Source organism: Orbicella franksi, chromosome 4, assembly GCF_964199315.1.
Source record: "Orbicella franksi chromosome 4, jaOrbFran1.1, whole genome shotgun sequence".
Classification (NCBI taxonomy): Eukaryota; Metazoa; Cnidaria; class Anthozoa; order Scleractinia; family Merulinidae; genus Orbicella; species Orbicella franksi.
The window spans coordinates 824,801-852,663 of record NC_138148.1 but is presented as its reverse complement, the minus strand read 5'-3'; the positions used below and the strand labels follow the sequence as shown (position 1 = coordinate 852,663).

The window sequence follows — 27,863 nt, the reverse complement described above, 5'->3', positions numbered from 1 at the left end:
CGTTCCTTTGGGATGATCTGGATCAGGATCAGTGATCCAAGATAACTCGGATCATGACGCATCAAAGGAACCGATGAATCCGTGACCAGAGTGGATTCGTCGGTTCCTTTGATGCACCATGATCCGAGTGATCTTGGATCACTGATCTGGATCCGGATAACCCCAAAGGAACGCACCCTTATATTGCGGCAACTAAACCGAAACCGTTGAAAAACGTACAAAATTTAGAATCGAAACTAACCAATCGAAAAAAAGCAAAGTTTCCTGAGCGGTTCGCAACAATTCCCACTTTGTTGCGTTTTAAGTTTTTGTTAAGATCTATTGTTCGTATTCTTCAATGTTATTGGTTTACTTTGAGTAAAGGATCGCTATCCTTTGTTCTCAAGTAACGTTCTGATTGGTTAACTCTTGTCTAAGTGGGCCGCTTTGAGTAGTCGCACTGCAACAAATCGACGTCATGAATTTCGTCATAACATTGTCAAAGAAGCTGTGGATCCACCAGGCGATGGCGAAGTGGATCCGCAAACTACTTTGACAATTCATTGTCAATAACAGGACAGCTGACTTCAATTTGGTAAAAATTTAAATTGCACTGTCAGTGATTGTCAGTGATTGTCAGTGATTGTCAGTGATTGTCAGTGATGAAAATAACTTTACCGGAAGTTACCGACCAATGCGCACGCGTAGTTTACCAAAACAATATGAGATCTGCTCAAGATGGCGGACGTCGGGGGAATTCGTCGAGATGTTTCGATAGCATCTACACCCCAAAGACCAGTTCCAATGAAATTATTTGCCACTTGGGAAGTAGAAAGAACATCGCCCAATTGTGTACCGCGGTGAGTGAGTTTTAAACGTATTGGTGGGTTTCAAAGCACTTGCAAATATTGTTAAGACAGCATGTTCAGTTGACAGTAATGCATGGTTGTTTCCCGAAGGTTAGTTTGTAGTATTCTGTTGAAATGCTTCTCATATAGCATGCACTGTAATCCTCTAATCATTAGATTTTTCTAAGTCTCCACACAAATTAAAATGCGAAGTTTTTTTTAATACCACAGAGTGGAGTCAAAGAAATGAGTGTATGCTTCAATCTTTAATCTTTATTTGTCAGTGAAAACATTCGCGTTTATAGTGCACATAGTTATATCGGAGCACGTGCCGTTGTGAAGGCATTCTGGAAGTTTGCAATCTTACGTCTCCAATATGACAATTTTTTTCACTTTGCGTTTGGAGGTTTTTCAAAGGAGGTAGTGACATTTTTAAAGTAAACTATGCGGTCGTGAAACTTGCACATCTTATCTTTAATCCTTTGATTAACAAATTTATTTGCATTGGAGTTATCCACAGTTATGAAATTATTTTTGCTATGTCTTTCCACGCAACAGCTCATGCGAAATTTGATTTGGATCGAAGTTCATCAAGGAACAAAGATCACGACAAAGCGAATAAGAAAGATCAAGCGTTAATTTTCGCCTTCATCGCCTTCAAATTAAAATCAGATAAGCGTTATAGCTTTTCGCTTTGTGTTCGACCTTGAGCAAACAGAGAATCTTTCTGCTGTGGTTCAGAATTTCGCTAAACGTAAGATGTGGTTCAAGAGCAAAAATGCAAATTTATGTTGTTGACACATTCAAAGGTATGGCACGCTTTTAAAACTTGGAGCGTGACTATTAAAGCGAGGTCGTTTTCTGACATACGAGTCAAGCGAAGAAAGGTTCAAACGAAAACGATAAAGTTTTTTGAAATAATAAAATTTCACATTTGTTTTGGACAAAGTGGAGAAAATGGCCGATTAGGATTTATTAATTCTTGCTTTGCATGCTGCTGTAAATATCATCAAATGTAGCCATTGCACAAAAGCGTTTAAGTTTTTTTTTTTTAATTTACGTTTTAGACACAGGGCTCTGGTTCTATCCATAAGATTTGTTGATTTTAAAGTACTCAAATTGTTGGAAAAAATTACACAAACCTGAGAGCGGATCTGTTTGTATGCAAATTACGTCTCCAGCTAATAATGGTTTTGTTGAGGTTAGACATCTGGCAGAGTTTTAAGAAAGGAGTTTTTGATTTCCTTAATCCTCTTTTGGGATTTAGCACCATAGGTGATTGAATTATATTTTGGGTCTTTGAAGGAAACCGAAAGATCTGGCTTTTTATAAAGCTTATTTTAATATCACTAAAAACTATTAGGGTTTGTTTTCAAATACAGTGATTTGAAACCTTTCTTGCTTGAAATTATTTATAATAATCTTTTCACGTTCAAGCTTTTAAATATAAAGTCCTTTTGGGTTTTAAAGTTGAAAATGTCAAACCTTCAAAATTTCCAGTTTTAAAAAAGGAACATGATTTTATATGATAATGATGTGATCTGACTACTGCCTAAAATAGCTAGATTGTATGGTTTGTGTGATTTAAAAACACAACAAATGTTATTGTTATAAATATTGAAATTAACAAGCAGATGTTCAGTACAGTTGACATCAATAATAATTATTGTGTAAGGAAATTGAGCTTTACAATAAGAAGGCTTTCATTATTTTATCAGTTTTCCTCATGTATAATTTAGCGCTTTACATGCCAAGGGTTATTTTGATATATGGATATTAATTTAAAAATAAACCAATGCATATATTAAGAACTTTTTTGTCTTGTGGAAAGCTCAAGTAACATTAATTCCTTGATGTCACCAAATACTTGCTTATGAAATTATTTAAATAATCACTGTGTCCTCTTTAACTATAGAAAATATAACAGAGCCACATTCTGTGCAGAGGAAACAGGATATGATGGACATGAGCATTGTCTGTTAATGGACCTGTGAACTATTTTGACATGTTTTGTTATTCTCTGACCTCTGTGTGCTTGGCTGGCTTTACTTTACATTAAGACAATGGCTTGGTATTTGAACTACATAGTATATTTGAAATGTGTTTGTTCCTGCAAGAGGTAATATAGGATTGGAAGTAAATGCAAGCCATAAATTTACTAACTACTTATAAACTAAGGGTGAGACCTTTACAAGTAAATCTTAAACCAATCGCTCTGTCATTACAGCAAGGTCGAGGTTTTAGATTTTCCCTGTAAAGATGGAACATTTGAGGTTAATAAGTTGTTATTTATACAACTTTTTGCTTTGGTTTTGTAGGCCTGTAATCGACCTTTGGGCATTACAGGAGAATAACACCCTAAAAGTAGCCAATTAGAGCACCCATGATATCGACTACAAACACAAGCCATATGATAAAGATTATGATCCTTCTCGCAGCTTAACTTTCTGTTAAAACATGCACACCCTCAGGACCAGAAATCTTGAACAAAAAAAATTCTTGCCTGACCTTTCACAGTTTCAAGAGGAGCATAGGTACAAAGTGACAATGACAAGGTAGTATGCAATGCCCTGGCTTGTTGCTGAGAATTTTTTTGAGTGACATCACTTCTCACAAGCATAAACCCAGATATAATGTATAATTATTTGTTAGTTTGTCCAATAGTTAGTTTTTCCCACCAAAAAGCCTTATGAACAAACTTGAGATGAAGGGTTATCATAGGAACTTGACAGTATGATCTTTTTACATGGAATAACTAAACTTTTTATGTGGTTTACCCCTGCAAAAGTCAAGAGCTATGTATTGACTTGATTGTGCTTCTACTTTAGGCTCTGTACTATGACACTGACACGATTGGAACTACTAAAGCCGCTGGAGCCAGGCTTAACAGAAGTTATTATTTCAGTCTCTATGCAGGTAAATAAAGACATCACTGACATATTTCTTATAGCTGAACACACAATATTTATGGTGAAATATTGCCCTGAAATCAGAGAGTGGATTGTTTTTCAACTGATCTTTTGGCCCTAATGTTAAAGAATCACTGATTTAGTGCACCAAACAATAATGTTATTGCCACTCTGGACAAGGAAGAACTAAAAGTGAGTTTTGTGGGCCTCAATACTCTTTCGTAATTAAATGAAAATATATCCTCATTGGCCGCTCCCTAATGGGAGTATCAGGGCCAATATCAACAAATTCTGATACAAATTATACACTATACAAATAAGCATAACTTATAAGCATAACAATATAGATAACAATCCCAGCTGGCAGGAGGCAGACCAGTTGCGGATATTTACAAAGTGTACCCCAGGAGTTAAACTCAGGAGCACCACAAATAAATACAACCAATAGAAAGGGAGGGGCTTGAATCTGAGACCTCTGGATTACGAGACCACCACCCTAACACTCTCAGCCAAGCGGCCTATTCCTCATTTTCCAAATTCAGTGACTTAATATAGCCTCTTTGAATCTTTTGTCCTTGATGTGTAAGAGTTCAACTTGGTATATGCATTTTTGGTCAGTGTTTCCCATTTTATACGTAAAGGCTCACAAAACACCTCTTCAATGTGATTGTTCTGCCAGGCAACTGCTTGGCCCATCAAAGTCTTACATTTTCTTTTTTCTATTTTAAGTGGATGCCTTCTTGGTGTGTTCTCCCTATTATAAGGTGTTCCGTCAACTTGGTTGGGTATGGCTCCACTCCAAATATTGAACCTTCATTTCAGGGGCAAAAAGTATCAGAATCATACAACTTTCTAGGAGAGTAATGTCTATCATGCCAAAAACTGTTAAAACAGGACATCTGACAGGATGTGCTGGGGCGAATCCGCATAATTTTCTAAGATCCGCATCCTCTGCATAATCAGCTTTTCTTTGCCTTAAACAGAAAAAAGTGTTTCTTATTAGTGATAAAGCAGCTGCTTACCATCCCCACAAGTGAAAATTCCAAAGAGATTGATTGTTTTGAAGTGGTTTTTCTCCTAAAACAGCGACAAAAACACACTGTTTGATTCATTAGTGACAAATTTTTAACCTCCAGGCATTCCAACCTACTTTAGGCAAAGAGCCTGGAAACTAGTTTTTTTCATCATCCAATGTAATGCCTGGTTACTAAGTTATGAATGTTCCAAGAACAAGTTTTCAAACAAAGTTCTACAGAAAACCAGTGTCAAATGAAGAATTACCTGTCAACAAATACTTGAAACAGATCAAGCATACATCAAAATTGGCAGGCATGATATTTAACAAATTTATTATATTAAAGAGCTTTAAAAACTGTAGGTAAGAGTTTGAAGTGCTTTTTGTTTCACTGTTGGTGGGTGCATTGGAAAGGCTTTATTATCTGAAATTTTGTTAACTGTTGAAATTTCCACATAATCCCCTTTGTTTTCTGCATAATAGATGGATTTTTCTGCATTTCCAACCCCACCCCCTCTCCCCCCCCTCCTCTCCGCAAATTTCAGCATAATTTTTTTTTTCACACCCTGTCACATGGCATGTTGAAATAAGGCACTTCAATGCCATGTGACAGCAATCAATAATAATCAATGATAGTCAATAATAATTACTGACAATCAGTATTAATCAATGGCAAATATAGATTATTGATACCTAGCAATAAATTCTGTTTTATTACAGAGTTCCCGTCGGATACTCAGATCTAATGAAATAGTTCTTCCATCCACTGGACTGATTGACACTGAATTAGATTTGTCTTTTTCTCTTCAGGTTGGTATCTTAGTGATTTAATGATTTTTCCTGTGATCATAATTATCATGAAAATCACACAAGAGAGATAAATAATAAGCTCTTACTGCAGGCAAATTTGCAATTAGCCAATAAGAAGCCTTGTCTACTGTCCTGATATCCTGATGCTGTGATATCAAGTCACTGACCTGACAAGGCTATGATATCATGGTCACTTTGCCGATGTGGCTACACTAAATACCTAATTTTACTTTTTTTGGTTTCTGCAACATATCAGGCTTGCTTTTGTTTAGCCATGAGTATTTTGGTGAGAGGTAGTTGAGCAAAAATATGAACCATGGCTCAACCAAACTTGCCTGATATGCCACCAAAGTGTACCAAAAGGGTTCAATTAGTTTATTAAAATGCTGCTCATGTCCCAGAGACCAAAACAAACGAGTAAGTGAAATCAAACATCTGGCCAAAAACAAACATATCTTGTACCAGCATTAAAAGAGTCAAAACTTATGTCTTATGTTAGCCTACAGTACAGGTGTATTTGGTGTGTGAGTGCACATTTTCATAGTAGGCCGCCATCTTGGATTTGATAAATGTAGAGGGTAGGAAGGAGGGAAAACTTGCAGAGGGAGCAGGCATGAGATTGGCAGCATCTAAAACCTGGTCTATTGAGTGTTCCATACAGGTAAGGTATCAGTCACTTTACGGTGGGATGTTTCACGCAAACCCCAGTAAAGTATACATGTACATTTTCTGAAAGCTTAAGAATTGTAGATTTCGAAGGTATATTTACTAAAATAAAAAAATTTAAGATTTTCCGATTATAGCACCCTATTTCCCAAAGTACTAAAGTTTACTAATCAAGTTTGTTTCTGGTCTGATTTGAGCAATAGGATGCGATCAACATCCCTCTGTCTTCTTGACACCTTTCTCTAAAAAACCGTGTCGGGAAATTTTGATTACTTGTCTGGTTTTTTTTTAAATACAATCTAGTTAAACTTTGAGTTTTGATAAAACATGCATTCTCTTCACTACTAAGAAGAATTCTCCAAGTCTGTTTTTTTGCCTGATTATTGGGCAGCATTCTCTCCAAATTTCAGTGAAAAACATGAAAAACTCACCAGAAACAAACTCAAAATGTGCACCTCACTCACTGAAATTTTCGTTTCGAGATATGAAGAAAAATATAATTTGGGGCATTCTTCTGGTGTAATGATATAATTACACAAAATATGTGAAAATAATGATGTGTTGATTGACCAAGGGAACGCTCATTTTACATTAACAATAGAGCTCCTATTAATTACAAAGGAGTCTCAAATATTGCCTCCAGTGAGAAATATCCTTTGCAAGATCTGAATTCAACCACTTGTGCACCCAGGTTAGTAACAAAATAATTTTTGCTCCTGTTTCTTCCTTTCGATTTTTATGACACTTTAGCTTAGATGTAGACAATGAAAGAGCCCACTTGTAAACAACGTGAAGGAAACCCACAAGATACTCATTGGGTTGAGATGTTACTGTTTATACCACTTTGAATGGAGAAAGCACTAAGGAAGTAATGCTTAGAAAATTTCAAGTGTCTTCCTTGTTCAGTGCAACCAACTTCTCCTGCTCAAAGCAGGAACCTTTGTTGCTAGCAGCCAATGCATCAGCCCAATTCTGATCGAGTGTTTTTGAAACCTTCGTACTTGCAAATGGGTACAAACTTTTACGTTTCTTCGATGACATATTTATCTTAAATCAACAATCTTGCTAAACATACCTAAACAAAACTGCATGCGAAATTTGGAGCGTTTTCGACAAAGTTCACTTTTGATTAAAATACCTGATGCCCTTTTCCCACCAAGGCCTTCAAATAAATGAAGCCGGGCCTTTGTTATGATAAACAGAGCCGATCTTTTGTTATAATAGCCAAGCCAAGCCTTTGTTATAAGTCGAAGTCTCGCCTCGGTTTATCATAACAAAGGATCGGCCCGCCGCGACCACAAGGACTTTGATTTCACGTAGAAAGCAGCAAAATGTCAATTTCACGCAACATATAAGCTCAAAAATGTTGATTTTAGGTCAAAAAAGGTTTAAATGTTGATTTCACGTTAATGCATGACAGCAAGGATGTTGATTTCACTTAGAAACCAGCAAAATGTCAATTTCACGCAGTGCATAAGCTCAATGATGTTGATTTCAGGTCTAAATAGGTTAAAATGTTGATTTCACATTAACGCTTGACGGCAAGGATGTTAATTTCACTTAGAAAACAGCAAAATGGTAATTTCACGCAACGTATAAGCTCAATGATGTTGATTTCAAGTCAAAAAAGGTGTAAATAAAAATAAAATAAAACAAATAAACATTTCAATGAGCACTTTTCCAAATACAGCTACGTCTTAAATGGCTAAAAAATCACGAGATAAATACATAGTTTTCGACAAACGAGATTGTAGCTTTATGTCACGCACCGCCATAACTTCCAAGTTCAAAATGCTCTGGTACCTCTTACGCCTGATGAGGATAACAACTTTGGTGGCTGTTTAGTTTTGGATTTAAGAATTTGATGACTCCACGTGAAAACGCTCTATAAATAGGGCTGACAGATTAACAGATTAACCCTTCTACGCAACGTACGGGTCTCCATACATCTGCATGTCCCCTGATCCCAGAAGCTCAAAACACTACAAATCATGCCGATTTGAAATAAAATCAACGCAAACTGGATCACAGATCTGTTACAATCGATCGCTACTCGTTGGCCATTATTATGTTTAAATCTAGTTACCAGTTCGAGAAACGTTCACAGAACATAATCGCAATGCATGCTGGGAAGGGTCTTTACACCTCGTTCGCGGGAAAACATGGCGGTGGATACAAGACAAATTTTATAAGTCTAAAACCAGTTCTCGCTTTCCAAACTTTGACGCTAGCAACGCCTGGCAAATGGGCCACAACTCACCAGAGGGTATTTTTCTTGGGCAAGAACTGCTCTTGGACTTTGCTACCTGGCTCGATCTGACTTTGAACGCTGATAACACGGTTACGGTATATCAGCTGCCTTCGAAGTTTCAGAACACATTTTGATTCTTTAAAACTTGCTGATGACTTACGGGTTTATCGAGGCTTTATGATGCCTCTCAACCACCAGGCAGGCATACAAGGTACTTTAAAACAATGCCTAAGATATTAGTTGACAGAACTCTAATCCGGCACATCTCTTTTTTGTTCGATGGCATTTCGTTTGACGCTCGATCGATTCATGTGTTGTGTTCACGTCACAATAACCAATGTAAACAATCTGTTCCCAGATTTCTGCTCTATATGCTGTGGGATTTGATTTTGACTTCATACACTATAAACAGTCTGCCTGTTTGCTGTTCAACAAATAAACTGCTAAAGACATGGCTAGGAAAAGCCAAGTTTTTTGCATACGTTTTAACTCGAAAACAAAGCAAAAACCAGCGACAAAAATGCAGAACCACGTTTTTCTATTACATTGAAGACCACATGCAAAAATTCAGCTAATTTGGAGCAAAAAAAAAGAAACGCAACCAAAGTCGTCACTTATCCCCTTTTATGACTAGCTTCTTCATTTAATGAAACCTTTTGAATTCAATATCCATGTACATGTATGGATACAGCTGCATTACATCATGTGGGTGAGGTTCACACTTCACATTACTTCATCTTGGATCTGAACATCCATGGACTTCCAAACTTACTGATGACTCAGATATACTTGTTAACTATGGAGCCATTAAATATTAATTTTGTTTTTTAGAACTTGCCAAACATATTCAGTGTACATGGCATCAACATTCCACATAATGTTCTACAGGACTAGCAGTATTAATTTCATTGCCTTAATTTCTTTCATGTTGTAACAAGTATACATAAGTTTTCATGTTTCTTCAGTGATAATTATTTTGTTTTTGTTCAGTACCCACACTTCTTGAAGAGAGCAGGAAACAATCTTCAAATTATGCTTCAAAGGCGCAAGAAGTACAAGAATCGCACCATTCTTGGTTTTAAAACACTGGCAGTAGGACTTGTGAACATGGGTCAGGTGAGATGAAAACATCACTCTCATAAAGTGACAGTCAAGTACATAGTGACAGTGTGAATATTCTCTACAACTACACTGTTTACTAGTTCTAGATAATTTTCATTGAGTACCAGGACATGTGTCCTTTAAATCTCTATATCAGTTAGACATACAATAAATTTATTTGGCTAAACACATAAAAATCTTATGACTCAATCCATTGGTCTACTTAAAGTAATAAGAATACTTAGCAATGCATTATGAGGTGATATTTAAGCAGGCATTCATTTCACATTTTATGCAAGTGCGTTTGAGCAAAATAAACTGCAGATTTGTTTGATTTGTGATTTTAAATATGTTTCAGAGCAAACATGGTCTAACAACATGATCTTAATTAAACAAAACTAAGGAAAGTTAAGTCGTTTTGGTGCTTGGACACAATGTCTCATCATAAAGTAAAATTAATTGCACAATTTCACAAATTTGGCTGGAAAATGTTTGATATGTGACTGTTACATGTATTTCCAGCATTCGCTTACAAATCTCTCTTGGTCACTGACAGAGAAAAGATTTTTTGGTTGTACATGTAATTAGACGTATACAGTGCATGCACCTGTCTACCCTGTGGTAGTTGTTTTCTTTGTTTAATTTAATTTTTGTGGAAATTTTTGTTCATGATTCCACTAATTAAACACATGCTTATGCATGGCTTTGCAAGACTTCTGTTTATTAGTTTTATTATTAATGACTTGACAGCATTGATATTTTTCCAATGATTTCAACCCAGGTTCTTCAGCACTCCATAGACAACCAGCTTAAATTGTACATGAAGGGAAGTCCTGTTCCAGTGGCCCAAGTTACTGTTAACTCCCTTACCAGGTTCAGTAAACTACAATGCAACATTTTCTTTTGCTTAGTGTGTTATCAGTTATAATAACGTAAATACAGTGCCTGTCATGTTCCAGTGACTTACATGTAGTCTGAATATTTACATAAGACTTCAATATTTATGTAAGAAAATTCATGTAAGTCAGTTCATGATAGTTTTTGGTTGCAGAGAAAAAAAAAGTTTTTAGAAGAAACACTTTCAGGGAAACATGTGATCAATGATGACCCAAAGCTGGAAATTCCCCATCCGATGAAAGAGTGAAATGAAAAATTATAAAGCTTTTTGCCCTGAATCTATGAACAACAATATTGTACTTCTTCAATTTCATAATTTTTCTTTTTATTCACTTTGTTCTTCCCATCAAATAATTGCCCCTTTTGAGTGTTAAAAGTATTCCAAACAAATTATGTTAGTGACAGATTTGATATTTTGACTCTTGCATATTCTTTTGTTTATAGCCAGCCAGTTGAAACAGATGGAGACAGGCTTACTGGATCATCAGCTAGGGGTATTTTGAGTGATCTTACCTAAGCATGTCCCTTAAAATTAGAGTTCTCTAGGGTATCTCTGGTATAGAAAGTGTTTATTGTTGTACTTTAGGCACAGTACACACAATACCGGGCTGTAAAATAATGTTGAAATGTTTTTCCTTAAAGGGACTCAGTTGCATACTTCCACCCATGTGCAGCAGTTTGATTTCTGGATAGCTGGTCCAATTTTCAAAGTTGTCTTGGGTGATTGTCACAGCATATTTTGTATTTTTTGAAGATGATAAACCATAGTATAAACCATTGATCAGCCAATAACTTAAGATGAAAATGAAGTTGGTACCAGTTTGTCTTGCTCCTCTCCCCCCCCCCCCCCCCTTCCCACCCTTCCTCCTCTTGATCTTATTTCTGAGTTTCAAATAGTTAATAACTGCTCTCTTTTTCGTCAGGCGATGGTGATGACAATTCCAGTGATGATGATGATGACTTTTCTCTGTCTGACCAGGAAGGAAGTGATAGTGGTGGAGATGCGGTAAGTACCATTTAGTTCAATAATTATTGCGGAAATCTTCTAACATTAAATAGTAATATTTACCACACAGTTATAAGACATTGCACTTTGGAAGTCAGCAACTGCAAATGGTGATTAAATTGCATTTAATTACATGCTGTTGCTCAGGGCCTGGACCTCCTGGTTAGTGGTGCTATGCATCTCTTTGGGATCTCCTGGTATGCATCAAGACAGACGCATTTTAATACTACAGGCCAGTTCTTGCACAGTACTGTGGCAAAAACTACTGGAATATTAACATTCGTTTCTTCTGTATCTTTTGTAGGATATTCTTGATGTAGAACAGAGACAAGGGGGGAAAATAAGACATGGAAAAATAACAATTCCTGCAAAGGTTTCTACTTGTAAACAAGTCATGTTATTGTTAATGTCTAGTGTTAAACAATGCTGGTCTTGACACTATATCTTTTAACATTAGATTTTAGTGAATATTTTGTGGAGATGTTTATTCTTTTTCTCATTTAGCACCAAAAGAATTTTAAACAAAAGTTTATAGCACTCCTAAAAAAGTTCAAAGTACCAGAAGAGGTGAGTATAAACATAGACATTCATAAGTAAATATAAACTCAACAAAAACTTCATAAGTAAATTTAACAGACAGCAAAAACTTCGTTGAATATTAATTGATTCACTTATAAACTCTTGGTCACCTGTTGAGTCCTTGCAAATAAATTCTTTTCACATTTTTCTGTACCAGGTTTTCCTATCCAAGCTTTTCCTCTGATGTGTCCTAGCTCTTTCGTACTCATTTTTCTCAGGGGGCTCTTTTCTAGAATTTGTCTGTGATGCTAGTAGCAAAAATTGACTGACATAATATTAACAAAATACAAATATGAAGACATGATTGATCATTGCAGTTGTGAAATTTAAGCCCTAAAAAAATCCAGGCCTGAGCAGGGTTTGAACCCATGACCCTCTGTGATACCAGTGCAGTGCTCTACCAACTGAGCTATCAAGCCAACTGGGAGCTGGTCACTTCGTGAGTTCGTAATATCCCCCCATCCTCTTTAGAATCTACATGTATCTCTAGAGCCTGCACCAATGAGAGCCCCGTAAGTTGTAAGAGCAGTAATAGCTGAGCTTGTTGTTTGACTTACAAAGAAATCAGATGATCTATGAATGATGTGATTTTTTTCCTCAGGAGTTAGAAAATGAAATGGGAACATATCGAGATATTGATATCAGTCCTCCAGAGAATGAAGCAGCAGATGATTTCCTTTTCCCTGATGATCTGGACGACTTGGATAGTGATGCTGAAAATGACTTCCTTGAAGATACCATCAGCATTGTGTCCACACCCAAACCTTCTCTCAGGTGACTGCACTCATTTTATAGCAAGTGATATTCTGCAATGTACTGCTGATGAAGTGAGAGTCTCAGTGACCTAATGATTAGAGCACTGGACTCTGAATCAGGTGGCCTGGGTTTGAGCCCTGGCTGAATGAGGACATTGTGTTGTGTTTTGGGATAAGACACTACCCTCACAACTTGCCTCTCTCCACCCATGTGTATAATAGGTACCGTCAAATGTAGTGCTTAAAGGGGAACCCTGCAATGTTTTAGCATCGCACTGGGTGTGGAGTAGAAACACACCTAGTTGTTTGATGCTGCAGAAAATGGAATTTCTGGCGATTGAGTGGCTGCAAAATAGCCAGAAGTTAAATAGTTCTGTTGCATGGGAGCAAAAGGTTGTGGGCCTGATTCCCTCAGTGTTGTTGCATCATTGGTAATGGTGTGTGAGTATTTAAGCTTGGGATTGCACATGGGCAATCATTCTACAGTAGGCTGTAGGCTGACACCACTCACTACAATTTGTAATTTGTTTCTTTCTGAATGTATTTGGCCTTGTAGGATGGGCTGTAGGAGTTTGGACCCAGATTTCCTGTTGTATTTTTTCCCTACAGGTTTTTTTCAGTAGGTTATTTTCTGGCCCCAGTTCTAACCACAATGCCTTGTTAGTGGTTGCCCAGCTCTTGTTATTTATGTAGCTTTATTACACTATGGTGGTGATTATTAGAGGAATTTAGAAGATGTATTGGATTACTTATTTGCTGTACTCTGGTGCTTGGCCAAAATATGCACAATAAACTTAGTAGTTCATTATTGTTTTCTGTCTGTTGTGTTGTGAAGCTGAAATCCAGTATAAGCGCTAGTGATATGGCCCACTTAACCTGATACAGACTTTACCTTAGCTGCAGCTGAGTGTTTTGGCTTGGTCAACATGTTACCTTGTTCATAGACAAACAAATATGACTTACAAGCAAATCTGATTTGCATTTATCAATACAATCTATTTTCAGACCTTTCTTTGATCCCAGAAGCTCAACTGAAAATGTGCCAAGTCACACTGTGGTGAGTGAAACAATGACTGCCCAGAGATTTCAGTAATATTCAACAATTATTCCACTAGCACACATTGGATATGAGTTTATAGAAAGCCAACACAGTGCACAGTGCCAAGTTGACCATAACTATCTCAAATCCAACAAGAAGAATAATTGTTTCATTAAAAATACCCTCAAAACATAGAAAACTAATTAAAATAAAAATGGCCCTCAAAATTATGTATATGCTTATCATGCTTTTAGGGCATGGTATAATGGACCTCTCTAGCTTGGGCAGTTTGTTACCCAATTTCAGACCATGTGATGATACTCTTGGGAGTTTTTGCTTTCAAATTTTCAAATAGTCATGTGTATATGAATGAATAACTTTTAAATGTATAAAAGAAAAATTCTCTAGAGAATATCGCTTGGTCTGAAATGGGAAAACAAACCACCTAAGCTAACAAGGTCTATTGTCCTTATACCATGATTGAATTACATTATCAAATAATCCAGTTTTTTAAAATCTTGTTGACGAATCTGTATTATGTACACTGACATCTTCATAACCAGATATATTTCTTATAGCCCATAGTAAATTATTTTTATGTGTTGTAGTTGTTGTTTCAATTAAATATGCCTTTTAATTTTTTACCCACATCATCCTGAAGAATAGGCCATATTCCTATTCTTGGCAATGGACTGAAACTAGCTTGTAATGGAGGCCCTTGCAGCGAGGGGAGGGGGGATATCATTAAAAAGAGGTTAGTGTGTTTTGCAACGATTCACCAGAATTTATTTTACTCCTAGGCGAAGAGAGGTAATGCAAGAGTTAAGTTTTTGTTCAAATTAGAACACCAGACTTCCAGCAATAGCCTCAGTTGCAAGCTAGTTTCAGTCCAATATCAAGAATATGAAAAATAATAGTCTGTCTGAAACCTAACGGTCAATTTGGGGGGAGGTGGGGAGGGGGGGCATGAAAAAGAAATTTGGAGCCGTGGCTGGTCTTCCAGAATTTCTCTAAGAATTAAACTAAATCTTTACGTCACTCCTTAAAGAGGAATTTGAGTGAGTCAATGAGCCTCTCTCTCCATTGAGCTGGCACCTATTGACAGATCTCAATTGAAGCTTTCATATTCAAACAATTCATAGATTGACGAGGAGGACATTCGAAGCCCGCAAGTATCTGTTCAAGTGGAACAGGAAGACATGCAACCAGATCGCGACATGGTGAGCACATATGTAATGTCGACCATAGTCTCTAAAAGGATGTTAAGAATTGATTGTTAAACGCCGGGGTTTTTTTGGTTTCCAGGATGCTCTGAGTCCACCTTCTGACGGAGAAAACCTGTCAGACTCTACAAACACTTCTGACGCCTTGTCAGGGGGAGGGTTAGATGAAGTGCCTTCTGTGCGGCGCAGTGTGTCATTTAAGGAAAGAAGAAAAGCGGCGGAGTCGGAAACTGTAACAAAAAGGAGAAACAGTGATATAGACCTTCAGGTAGGTTAAAACAATGCTATACCTTTGTTTATTGTAGTATTGGTAGCTCAGATTTCAGAATGGGAGACTACATGTAAATCGCGTTCTATTTTAGGGAAAGTCTTGACTTGAATCGTAAAGGAGAGGTGTGAGGTTTGAGGTTACGTTTTAGGTGCAGACCTCATAATGGACCGTAAAACGTTCAGATTTTTCATAAGAAAATGTATCACAGTTTCTGGTCAATTCCCCAAAGTAGTCTGTTTCCACAAGCAAGCTTATTTAATTGTGCATTCCTGGCCTTTTTAGCTGGCAATTTTAGTCTTAATGGCAGAAATTATCGTCAGAGCAGAGAAACCAAACGGCGAAGCTTGATATCATTTTTTGCCTTCACGCAATAAGAATGGCCGCTCTGTTGAGGCGTTGTGCTTATATCTGAATATTTAGTTGTCTTTCGTCTGTTAGCAAGTGAAAATATTTTGATTTAATTGGTTTCAGCTGCCAGAAGTTACCTTAAACGAACAACTTAGCAATGTGTTGACAGGAGATAGTGAAATTCCTGAGAGTATCTTGTTGATCAATACTTCTGAGTGGCAAGGCCAGGTAAGGTATCATCTAAAACTAAGTTAATGATACACTCCTACATGAATACCACCATTTGATTCGTGATTTTAATTAGAGCTTGTTTCTTCTCCCCTTCCCGCACCTGCATCATCCCAAAAGCGTAGTTTAATTTTTGTCCTAAAAACCTATGAGTCGACGCAAACCTATGGAGTCGACGTAAGCGTGAGACTCCACTTCTGAGGCGGCACTTTACACGTTCGCATAAAGATGCAGCTGAACCGTGAAATGAACTAAAAATTGTGTATTATTGTATCTTACTGTGTTGAAAAGTTTACATGCGTTTCTCTTTTCCGTAGCTTTTAGCACTGAAGCTTTGTGACAAAGCTGTGAAGATGATTTGTACAAGATCCAGCTCAGATGTGCATGCTGTTTTTCTGGCCATTGTAAATAAATACCAGAAATTGTAAGTATTCATTAAGAACTCCTAAGTGCTAACCGTTCTCTCGTTTTTGTATATTGTTCGTAGATTATAGGGTGAGCGAAGAGCGTAACGTTTATATTCACTTATCAATTTAACAAGTTCAATATTTCAGTCTTCAGTAAATAAATGTTATTTGCCGGCCGGGAGGTCCGTATTGGAACACTCTGGTACTGGGAAATGCTGTGCCCGAAGTCTTGAGTACGGTTCGCGGCCGCAGGCTGAGGGCCATACACTGTTAAATGTCTTAAATCCTAATCAAATTGTGGTTTAATGTATCACTTGGTTTCTCTGTTTCCTTTCCCATAGTTGTAATACGCACTCAGCTTCACCTCCTCAGCTTGCTGTGGCAATTGCTGGCACAGAGTCATACATCAGTGCTGTTCTTCAACCATACGTGGAACAGTTCTCTTCCAAGCCATCAGACTGGCAGACATTTCTTCGCTTTCTCCTCATACCTCTTGGTAAGTTAAGACTATCTATATTCAGTGGCATATCGCGTCACTCCTAAGACAGTCAGTAACGCACAATTCTCTTCCAAACAAGAGAAGATTTTTCACTTTTATGTAACGACATAGCGAAAAATCCTTAACAAACAGATTATTTGTTAACGCAGTGACTGGGCAATTTTGCATTCAGTCCCTATGTGCTGATCTTTGTGTTTAGTTTTATCAACTGAGAGTTTAAACAGTAATAATGATGATGTTGATGATAAGCCGTCCTTATTGAACAGGTACACAAGGTGGCATGTTCTTCAATCCTGTCTGTAAATTGTCTTATTTTTTTTGTTTCAAGATGTCCAACCCTTAGCCAAATACATTGCAGCCTTAGACCCAAGATACAACTCGCTCTTTATGGACAACGTTTGGAAAGAAGCGTTTGAACACTCCGACACTGCCGTCGGTATGTAGCTTTGGCTTCTCTATCTGTCAAAGAACAAGATTAACAGTCTGCTGTGATCAAAGTAAATGTTTAACATGTGACCAGTCATTCTGTACTGTACATTTCATTTAAAAGAAACAGTCTTGCCCTGAGATCTCGGTGGGAACTGAACTCATTTCCTTATGCTGTAGAAGCTGATCGTTAAGACCAGACGAGAACCCTGGGGGGTCCTTTTTATATGGGAGGGCTGTCCTCCGGGACCAGACCAAGGCACTAGTTTATCATTCAGTTGTCAAGTTATGTCAAAAAAAGTTGAGCAGGTCTGAAAGTACAGGTAGCGTCTGAACACCTCTCAATATTTTGTTTTCCATAGATTTTGAGGAAGTGAGCAGCCGAGTCAAAACTTTCTTGTCAGCGGCTACGATAATTCACAATTTGCCAATAGCCGAGGCACTTGTCAACACTAAACCAAAGGGGTGAGTGAATTCCTGTATAAGCCATGCAACACTAGGTAAACTGACTTACCTGGGCCCTACTGTACTGTTAATTTCTTCTCTCAATTTTTTCATGCTTTGTGCGGTGAAATAAATAGATGCAAATAAAAGTAAACAGTACTGTGAAAGACTTAACGAGACCAATGACGAGACTGTCTAACTCCTTGGCGTTAGCGCATCGTCAAATTCTCCCAACTGTATGAAGACTCGCACAAAGATAGATCGTATAACTGACCCCATATGATCTAATAACTTTAAACGTCCTGCAGTTTAAGCCGGGCCGGCTGTAGCACTTAAAGAAGGTGTCTGTGGTTTTAACAATAATAATAATAATAATAATAATAATAATAATAACAACAACAACAACAACAACAACAACAACAACAACAACAATAATAATAAGAAGAATAGTAATAATGATAGTACTACTACTACTGCTACTACTGCTACTGCTACTGCTACTGCTACTATTACTACTACTACTACTACTACTACTGCTACTGCTACTGCTACTGCTACTGCTACTGCTACTGCTACTGCTACTGCTACTGCTACTGCTACTGCTACTACTGCTGCCGCTGCCGCTGCCGCTGCCACTGCCGCTGCCGCTGCCACTGCTACTGCTACTGCTACTGCTACTACTTTATTTATATAGTCTGACTTTCGTCTGACCCAAGGGAGTTAATGTGTCTCTAACTGAAGCAGCAGCTTCCGTCCAGTTTCAAACCAGCAGTTTCAAACGAAAGTTTTGTGCTCCGTGACTTCCTTGATTCATTTCCGGTGGTGATACGTGCACTTGATAGTAGTGAGTGCATTGTCTTTATGTTTATAGATCTGAAGAAGGATCCTCACAAGTCTTCTTACCATTTGTTTGCGTAAGTAATATTTTAGTTTTACAATATTTAAAATATTAGCTGTTCAAAATTCGGGGTGTTATTCTTTCTACTTAAACATATGTTGAACTTTGCGATTATATTTCACTGATTATCTGTAATCTTTAAAGTGTGTTTACTCTTTACAAGGTTTTTACGGTTTTGGATTCTGACGCTCTTGGCCCGAGTTTTAAAAGTATTTGTTTGAGCGTGCCTCATTCCTGCGTAGTTCCTGGCCAGGTTACCTTGACCTGGCTTTGTCCAGAGCTTGTTTTTTTCTCAGCTTCTTTCATCAAGCTTGCTTCTATTCCATTTTCCTCCCTCTCCTCTCCATCTGTCTGTTCTCTCTCTTCCGCTGCATCTTAACTATTTCAGGTTATTTCAGGTTGTCAGTTACCCTTATTTCAATTTAATTACTATACTACTATGTAATTTAATCTATAAAAAAGGGATAAATAAAGCTGTTGTTGTTGTTGTTGGTTTCATAAGAATGTTTTACGACTTCTGAGACTCTGGCCAGTTGTCTGGGAGGATCTTGGGGCCATATGAATCGGAAATCGAAGTTACGCGGGTTTTACTGCTAATTGATCATGTTGCATGTTTGTATTCATTGCAGGATGTCAGGATTGGCTCAACAGACCAATTCCAAGGTGATGCAACTCAGTTCATTTCATTTTTTTTATTAAGCTCATTGATATTTTTACTATAATCTTAATCTTACATTCTAAAGCGCTTCAGAATATTTTATAATTTTAGCGCTATATAAATCTATTATTATTATCATTATCATTATCGTTATTATCATTGTTATTATCATTATTATCATTATCATAGTCATTATCGTTATTATTATTATCATTATTATCATTATTATCGGTATTATCATTATTATTATTATCATTATGATCATTATTATCAATATTATCATTGTTATCATTATTATTATGTTATTATTTAATGATTCATTAGTATGTGTCACGTATGATACACCATTTTACTTCATTTTATGTACTTAATTATTTAGCGTTTATTGAACTTTTCGTTTTTCTTTGCGTTCAAACAGACGAAGAACCTGTAGCAACTAGTGGCACTCCAACCAGTGTTGGGTCTAAAAGCACAGGGACCGTTCTTAGGAGTGAAACTCACCCGCCTTCTCTAGGAACTTCACAAACGCCCCCATCTTCAGGCTCTCCTTTGACAAGGTGCGCAACGTTTTTACTTTAAACAAGCAGGACGTAATTCCTGCTCATTTGCTGGTGGAAATTTCTGTTGCTGGTTTATTAGTGCAATCAGACCTCAAGTACCCACCGTGATCACAGATACAGCTGACAACAACAACAATGTTCTATTTAAACCAGCCCGATTTGGTTTAAAGCAACAGATTTGCTTGTGGGTCGTGTATCTAGCTAAAAGTTTGAGAAATTCAGAAATGTGTACAGTAATAAAGATAACCATATACGTATTCATTCGCATTAATAAAACTTAAAATCCGTCACGTTCTTGCTTATATATGTATATCGAGAAGTCTCTTTGTTCTTGCCCCTTTTTGCCTCTGCAGTGTTGATTGCATTCTGTACATAGAAACCCGCAAAAAACTATTGAGATGGTAGAGGAGAGCTCATCACTGCCAAAAATAAGATTTAGGTTATGGTTAGGTTTATACAGTGATATTTCCTTGAGTTGATTGGGCCTGTGTTTTGAAGAAGGGTTGCTGCGTACTAAGGTGACGTTTCTCTCATGACGAAATGATATTTCGGTTTGGAAACGTAATAGGAACTTCTGTCTTCAAGTTAGCCGGTTTAGGATTAAGTAGGGTTCTCCCACCTTGTTGTGCATTTCATTCCTGTATTTGCTCACTCGCTAAGAATTCTAAGTATTTATTGTTAAAGCTTGTTATTCCTAGTCCCCATGATAGCGGAGGAAGCCTATGGTCGAGCGAGCAGATGGATCTTCAAGTCGACTACTGGCTTGTAGGTGGAAACAAAAGAGATATCAATAAGGTACAGAGTCTTCAGGCAATTATGAAAAAAGCTCAAGATTCATATCTCCTCATACGTCGTACATGTTCATAGTTAGTAGCTTTATCTAAATCATTTTTCTTGACTTTCAGTCGTCATTAAAAACAACTTTTAAGACCCTGGTAGTCACCAGACTCCCAACTCCAGAGGAACCGTCTGCGCTGTCAGTGACGGCTGTGACCAAAGAACGCAATAAAAGAGGTGTGGGCTCCTTATTTCTTCTTTGAATTTCCTTTTTTGAACTCTTAATTTGACCTTGCTTGCACAAGGGTTGTGAGAGATCCGTTTCTAAATGACTTACAGTCCAAGGGTTCAATATTTTTTTACAAGAAGCTTATAAGGAAGGTTAAAACTGCGCGGTGAAATTAAGAGCAAATTGCCTCGAATCAATTGAAAACAGTTCTAAGAAGCAGCACTAATCTTCTCACCTTAAAGTTAACATAACTTCAATGCCCCAGCAGTCTAAAAGTTTCACAGATTTTCCACCAAAAGTCTTTTTCAAACCTTTTGACAGTATTTTATACTTCTCTGAAAATGCTAACCGATTCCAAAAATCAGTTTGCTTTTCTAGTCGGCGAATTTCCCGGAGAGCTTAAGCCTCCAGCGAGATACAGGGACTAAGCATACTATAAAAATCGCGATTTTGACGAAGAAGTGTCGTGGCCTGCTTAAACCTGGACGAAAAATTTGTAAACCCTAAACTAAAATAGTCCTTGACATCTTTAAGCATGAAAAACGTCTTAACGGATTGAGGTTGGTTATCGTTGAAATTCTGAAGCAATTTCTCACTGTCTGGAATTTAGTCAGTTGAGATCATAGCTTCACCTGGCAGGGTACAGTAGATCATGCTGAGTGTTCTGTTAGTGTGGCCAAACCGAGATGATTCGTTCACATCGAAGCCCAAACAGTATTCGGAATCGTTCAAAGTACTTTCAGGACATTTGAACAAGTCTTTCCAACGAACTTCTTTAACATTTTCCGAGTTTCAATCTGGCCATAAATTTTCGAAGTCGGCCATTTTATAGTGAGCTCAAGCTCCGGTAATTCGTCAGCCAGACAACCAAAATGACTCAAGGGATCGCGTGGCATTTGCAAAGAAATAGACTACTCTCGAGAGGTCTAAATAACGCTTTCCGTCGAAAATCTGTTATCATTGTTCACAGCGGCCGGGAAGTTGTAGTCACTGAATCTACGATACAGTCGTTTGACTTTTTATTTTTACTTTATCGAAAAGTAATCGATGCGAATGAAAAGAGCACCTCAAAATTAGTGATGTGGCCAAGTTGTAGCACGAAGGGAGCGTTGATTAAAGAACACTGGCATTTATAATTCTCAGTCTTATTCTTTGCTTTTTGCAAACTACGGTGATCATGACAGAGCTCGTGACGTCACGAAAAACATCGCTGTATTTCGAACTAGGACTTCCACTCTTACTCAGATAAAATGAATGATGCAAAACCCAACTTCGACGGTCAATCGTGGTTTATAGATCTATGTTTATTGTTTGCACAGGACTTGAGGCGATGATGCGGTCCATGAAGAAATCCAAAGAGAAAGACACGGAGTCTAGAAACCAGGCCATGGTGGTGTCAAAGCTGATTTGTACTACTAAAGGGCAAAGCAGTACACTTAATGGTTAGTGAATAGTACATGTGCTCATCACTCAGTGACTTATCATAAATCCCTAGTTAATCAGCTACAATCTTCAGAGTGTTTTGTAACAAGGGATTATCCCAAGCAAGTGTTGAGTAGATTTTACATGTACTCATGTTTTCTTTTCTTGTCACTTTCAGTTGTTATTGATGGCGTGACATGGAGCGGAGTCAAGTTCTTCTCATTATCGTCACAGTGGCCCACTCATATCAAATACTTTCCCATTGGCCTTTTTGGGCGAGTAGAGACCACGTGTTAACTCTCCTTTCCAGTTTACCTTTTGTTTTTCCTGCCCGCGAGCACTGTTTATAAGTTGAGATTATTTTGGTTACCAAGTGGACAATTTCTGAGTTACCCATTAGACCCTGTTCCAAATTTTCAAGATTTCTTCATGCGCGAATGAAGGTCATTTCATGTTGAACGTTTCTAATCAGATGTCATTTTAAAACAGGTAACATGGAAATGACCTATTGTCACGTGGTGTGACATAAATACTCTGTTAGAGTCACAGAATAGACTAATTTCGATATATTAAAATTCAGCCTAAAGCAATAGACCTCAGCACGAGGCTCTGGGGAATTACTACAGAGTTTGTGGGGTTTATTCCCCAGAGCCTCGTGCTGAGGTCTATTGTGTTAGGCTGAATTTTAATACATCGAAATTGGTCTATTCTTTATGAAATATATCAACAAGTAGCTTAAATTCGTGTAAATTGTTAATAGAAAATTATGATATTTGGAGATATAGCCATTGAGAAGCGCCAAGGGCGCATAAAGGTGCATAATTTTTTTTCCCAGAACTAAGTATGGGGTAAAGCTACATCGATTTCAAAATTTTATTTACTTGAATGTACAAAGATTGAAAACTTATCCAGCTTTATTTCGACAGTAATGAAAACAAGTCAAAGTGCGAATTTATTTTTTAAGTTGTATTTTGAGATGTGCAAAGCGATTTAAGAGGTTTATAATTTATTATAGAAAATTTATTGTTAAAAAAGAATGAACTCTTTCCTTTCAAAAGTATTAAAGTTAAAATACTGATTATCAAATATCTTTCCAAAGACGTGTTAATCATGTATATTTCAAGTTCTTGAATGATTCAAATATCTGGCTCGATAACATGTAATGAAGTTAGTTTTGTACTCGGCGAATTCTCGTGCTTGCTTTTCAAGCTGTTGACGACGTTTGTTTACATAATTTTGCTTTTGCATTCGACCTGTATTTTTTTATTATTTCAAGACTGACTTTTAAGTTGGTTTCTGATGCGGATAGTGAAAAAATAATAAATTTATGTTCCTCGATTTACGAAACACCAGACAGTTGCACTTGTGTTACTTGTGTCCGCCTTGAAATTGGAGACAGTAGGTGCTGTGTCACGCCATGTTACGCTGTCACGCTAATTGAGTTAACATATCATTCTATTCTCTTTCGCTTCGCTCAGCCGAATAGAAAACATTTCTATTGTAAGTAAAGGAGGCAAATAATACAAAAAATAGTGGAGGGAGCCGCCAGCAGTAATCGAGTTTATTATCAAGAATCTGAGGCATGTTGAATACGGGTTTCAAGCTAGAGAATAAAAGAAAATGTTACACGCTAATTTACAATAAGGAAAACCCAGCCTCGAATTAACTGGTCGGCGGTTAAGTTGTGTCATATTCACAAGGAGTGGTATATATTGGTCTGATTATCCCAATGGGAACTAATACAAAGCAACCTAATTAAACACCTACCAGGAATATATAACTGTTCACCAGCTAATGGTTACCGGGCGGACTTTGCAATAGACTGGTCACGAATCCCGCCGTTTTAAAGGGACAGAGCGAGCGGATGAGTTGATTCGGCCTTCTTCCTCATCAACTATCACCACCTAGTGTAAATTTATCGTAGTCTGTTTTGAATCCGTGAAGTTGATTGGCCCTATTTCCGTTTTGTTTCTGCTGATAGAAAACTGTTGTGCGCGTGATGTACCTTCTATACGCGTGATCGACATGTTTGAAACCCTTTGAATTGCCTGATGTAACACAATAAAATGTAGTCGAACCTCTTCACAACGGCCACCTTGGGGACAGTGGAAAGTGGCTGTTGTAGAGAGGTGGTCGGTATGGGCAAGTAGGGGTGTAATAAGAAGCTTTTTTTTTCGGGGGAACAACATTTAAAAAATGCTTGTTTTAGCATATAAACTGTATGTAAGACAATCAAGATATATCAGTAAAACAGAAACAGAGACCAGCAACGCGTAATACGGATCAAGTTTGTTGTCATCAGGAAATTTTCTGTCCTTCTGTTTAGTCTTGTTTCTCCGTGTTTAGATTACTTCTAAGCTCTTCCTCTTTATCAACAGTATCTCCCCTGGCTCCATCCTTTTCACATTTCAGGCTTTCTGGGATCGTCTCGCTGCTACTATCACCAGGATTTCCTCTTTCGCTAGTACATGTATCTTTAATCTTCTCATCATATTCCATTGCATTCATTTCATTACCAAACTGGCCGGAGTTGAGCTGGCTTTTACCTTCAGCGGCATTCTTTGCGTCTCCAACTTCCCAGCATTTACTGTTTGGAGACGATGGGGCTGAACTACAACAATGCTCCTCCTCGTCCTGTCGTCCATTGCTGTTTCTGGGTGCTTTACTTCTGTTATCCCAGTCTGATTTTTCTTCAGAAGCTTGAGGCGAGTTGGAGGATTTCGCAGTTTGCTTCTTCTTGTGATGTTTCTTGGTTTTTCGTCCTTTTTGCCACTCGGATGCTGTCATTTGGCTTTTGTTCTTGTTTCTTTGCTTTGACTTGGAAAACATATTTGGTTTTGCTCTCTCTTCACCGCATGTTTCTCTTTCTCCGTTAAAATCGTCCCAGCCATATTTGTAATTTGTAGTTACATCTCGATCTGAATCAAACGTGGTTTCCTGTTTACTGGATCTCGGTCTTTGTGCTTGTTTTGCCCCGTCACTGTTTCGAAAGTTTTTCTTCCGACCTTTCTGTTTCTTTGGTGGTTTTGCTGAAGACCCACATTCATATGACGATCTTCCATTCTGAGTATCTCCCTGATCTCGAAACCGAAAATTATGTGACCTGGTAGAAGATCCTTGATGCCTTGAACGCTGGTGAAAGAAAGGCCTTCCAAACAGGAAGTCATCGCCTTCGTCAAGGTCACTGTCGTCCGCAAATAAACCTTGAAACATTCTGGCCATCATTTCTTCTCTCATCCTCCTCCTCATCATCTCCCGCAACATTACAAAATGAAAGAAGTTATCAAATCCACTGAAATATTCAACATCCTCATCGGTTTCTTCGCTCGACACAATTCTCTCGTATCCCTGTCTGAGCGCTTGAAATTTCTCCGTCGCTCGTGGATCATCAGGATTCTTGTCGGGATGACATTCGCGCGCCTTCTGTTTGTACGCTTTTCTCACTTCTTCTTCAGTAGCGTTAGTTGGAAGGCCGAGAAGTTCGTAGCTTTCTCTTAGATTCGTCGCCATTTCGAATTTACTTTCAAAGTGAGAGCAACACGGAAGAACCAGCGGGTGGAAAATTTGTTTTGATGACGTGCCTGGGCCTATTAACGATGCAATTGACTATTTTTAATTTGACAGGCCAATCAGATCGCTCCTGAGAATTCTAGGAAATGTTTGCAGGTTTCTCAGAAAGCATTGGATGTGTCATGAGTTAATAAGCCGACACATACCAAAAATAACTTCCAATCATAACACACTAAAAATAGAATAATCACGAAACGCCACAATTCATCCCGGAGGTTTAGGTTCGCAGTGAAAGAAAACGTTATTGACACATAGCGACACGATATTAAAATATCGTGTCGCTATTTGTCTTTAAATTTTTGTACCATAAGGCTTGCAGTAATCTCTCTTTATTATGTTGAAATTTGCACCCACCGCTAGCTCCCAAGTCTCCTCCGCAGCCGTTTTTTGGGATGTCACGCAACGCTCCCCCCAAAGAGCGTTGCGTGACATGCCAAAAAACGGCTGCGGAGGAGACTACTAGCTCCCCAAAGATGAAGGATTTAGGCCCCGTCCACTCTACGCCAGAGAAATTACTGTAATTTGAGAACGCAGCTTTATTTCTACGACTTCTATTTAGCAAATTGACGTTAGTTTTTTTATGCGTCTGTCCTCTTATTGATGATAAATTGCATCATAACATTTTCAAAGTGGCTGTGGAACCACGGGCCGCAGGCGAGTGGTTCCGCAGTAAACTTTGACAATGTTACGACGAAATTTATCATCAGTAAGAGGACAGGCACTTAAAAAAACGAGACCCCAAAATGGTCAAATGCCCGGAATAGCTGGTTTTCACATGACGTCACTAAAATTCGAACTACAAAACTATTGATCTTCCTGAGATTTTACTTAAATGATGTATAAGAGCTGTTGAAAACTAATATTCATACAAATTGTCGCTCCGAATGGGTTCTTGGTTTTGTGATACACTACGCTTAAATTTCTAAACTATTGCGTGACGCGGCATTTACATGACGGCCTAGAGAGCTGTCATGATGGTTAAAAAAGTGACATATTTAGGGTAACTTGGCTATCTCAACAGTTCATGTCTTGGAAAATTAAAAGTATCGTTTTAATGTTTTGAGTTCCTCGAGGGATAAATTCACTCTTTTGTAGCAAAACTCAGTGACAGATGTTTCTGTTGGTTTCCGGCCGCCATGTTGGTGCCCATACGGATGGGCACCAGCATGGCGTCTCCATACAAATCTCTATAAATTTGGGTAAAAAATTTCTCCGCATATCTCGCATAAGAAAAATTGCTGTGACCAGAATTTTGGCGAGAGTCTTTGCATATTTACCTTCTTTCATTTCCCAGATTCTGGACTTTATCTATTGACCGGTTTTGATTTTTATTTTGATCTATTTTGAATTGCGTGACACTGAAAACCAGCGATAAATGAGGGTAAAAGACGCCGTAAACTTGCCGTAAACAAAAATAAGTGAATTTTATTCAAAATGACGCGAACATTGTCAATAACTTTTCTCGCTTTTTGGTTGGTTACTTAAAAAAGTCCATAAAATCTCATTGGTTAAAAAGTTGACAGTTTGAAAGCTGAAAGTTGAACTTGAAAGCTTGCAACAATTAAAATTTTATCCATCTGTACTCTTATTGATGATAAAAATGAGCCAATCAGCGCGCGAGGAAGTAGAAAGTTATTGTAAAAATACGGTTTTCACATTTCCCAGCGTAGTGTGAACGGAGAACATTGGACGCGTTTTCACGGGGGTATATTGTGTGGGTGGGGCCTTGATGTTGGTTATGGGAAGAATATTAAATGGGAATCAAAAGATGATCTCGTCTCTTGTTGAAAAACAACTGAAGAAACTAAATCAAGGATATCGCTCTGAAACAAACGAATAAAATCAAAACTGTATAGATATAGTCAAGATGTAACAAAAATAGAGGAAGTTTATCGTTCGCAAAATTTTAGCTGCTTGTATTGATGATTGTAGAACTAGTCGGGCAAAACCATAATATTGAAGTGTCTGCTTTTTTGCGAGACTAAGCATCTGTTTCGTGAACAGCGACTGCATGTGACCAATGAGAAGTGACTTTCAGGCTACTATTC

At 37.8% G+C, this 27,863-nt stretch overlaps 2 protein-coding genes across 2 annotated transcripts; one reads left to right on the top strand and one right to left on the bottom strand.

Moving 5' to 3' along the window:
* The first annotated feature begins 344 nt into the window (after nt 1-344).
* Nucleotides 345-23,605, top strand: LOC145485762 (phosphofurin acidic cluster sorting protein 2-like). Its single transcript, XM_081464386.1, has 25 exons — nt 345-839; nt 3,656-3,743; nt 5,472-5,561; nt 9,469-9,594; nt 10,361-10,452; nt 10,921-10,970; nt 11,400-11,482; nt 11,787-11,855; nt 11,987-12,049; nt 12,663-12,835; nt 13,822-13,873; nt 14,998-15,075; nt 15,161-15,346; nt 15,821-15,925; nt 16,243-16,349; nt 16,674-16,828; nt 17,160-17,267; nt 17,620-17,722; nt 18,573-18,615; nt 19,229-19,262; nt 19,676-19,814; nt 20,516-20,612; nt 20,723-20,831; nt 22,143-22,265; nt 22,424-23,605. Exons 1-25 carry the CDS (start codon nt 718-720, stop codon nt 22,540-22,542), a joined length of 2,514 nt encoding a protein of 837 aa, XP_081320512.1. The 5' UTR covers nt 345-717; the 3' UTR covers nt 22,543-23,605.
* Nucleotides 23,606-23,631: 26 nt separating this feature from the next.
* Nucleotides 23,632-27,857, bottom strand: LOC145485764 (uncharacterized). Its single transcript, XM_081464388.1, has one exon. It carries the CDS (start codon nt 25,753-25,755, stop codon nt 24,568-24,570), a length of 1,188 nt encoding a protein of 395 aa, XP_081320514.1. The 5' UTR covers nt 25,756-27,857; the 3' UTR covers nt 23,632-24,567.
* Between the last annotated feature and the right edge of the window lie 6 nt (nt 27,858-27,863).

What these genes read in the sequence shown, in the direction of transcription:
- LOC145485762 (XM_081464386.1), top strand. Translation starts at nt 718, where the DNA reads ATGGCGGACGTCGGGGGAATTCGTCGAGATGTTTCGATAGCATCTACA. An exon ending in TGCAACCAGATCGCGACATG is followed by an intron (nt 15,076 to 15,160) that starts GTGAGCACATAT and finishes TTTGGTTTCCAG; the next exon opens with GATGCTCTGAGTCCACCTTC. An exon ending in TCAGGCTCTCCTTTGACAAG is followed by an intron (nt 19,815 to 20,515) that starts GTGCGCAACGTT and finishes TGTTATTCCTAG; the next exon opens with TCCCCATGATAGCGGAGGAA.
- LOC145485764 (XM_081464388.1), bottom strand. Translation starts at nt 25,755, where the DNA reads ATGGCGACGAATCTAAGAGAAAGCTACGAACTTCTCGGCCTTCCAACT.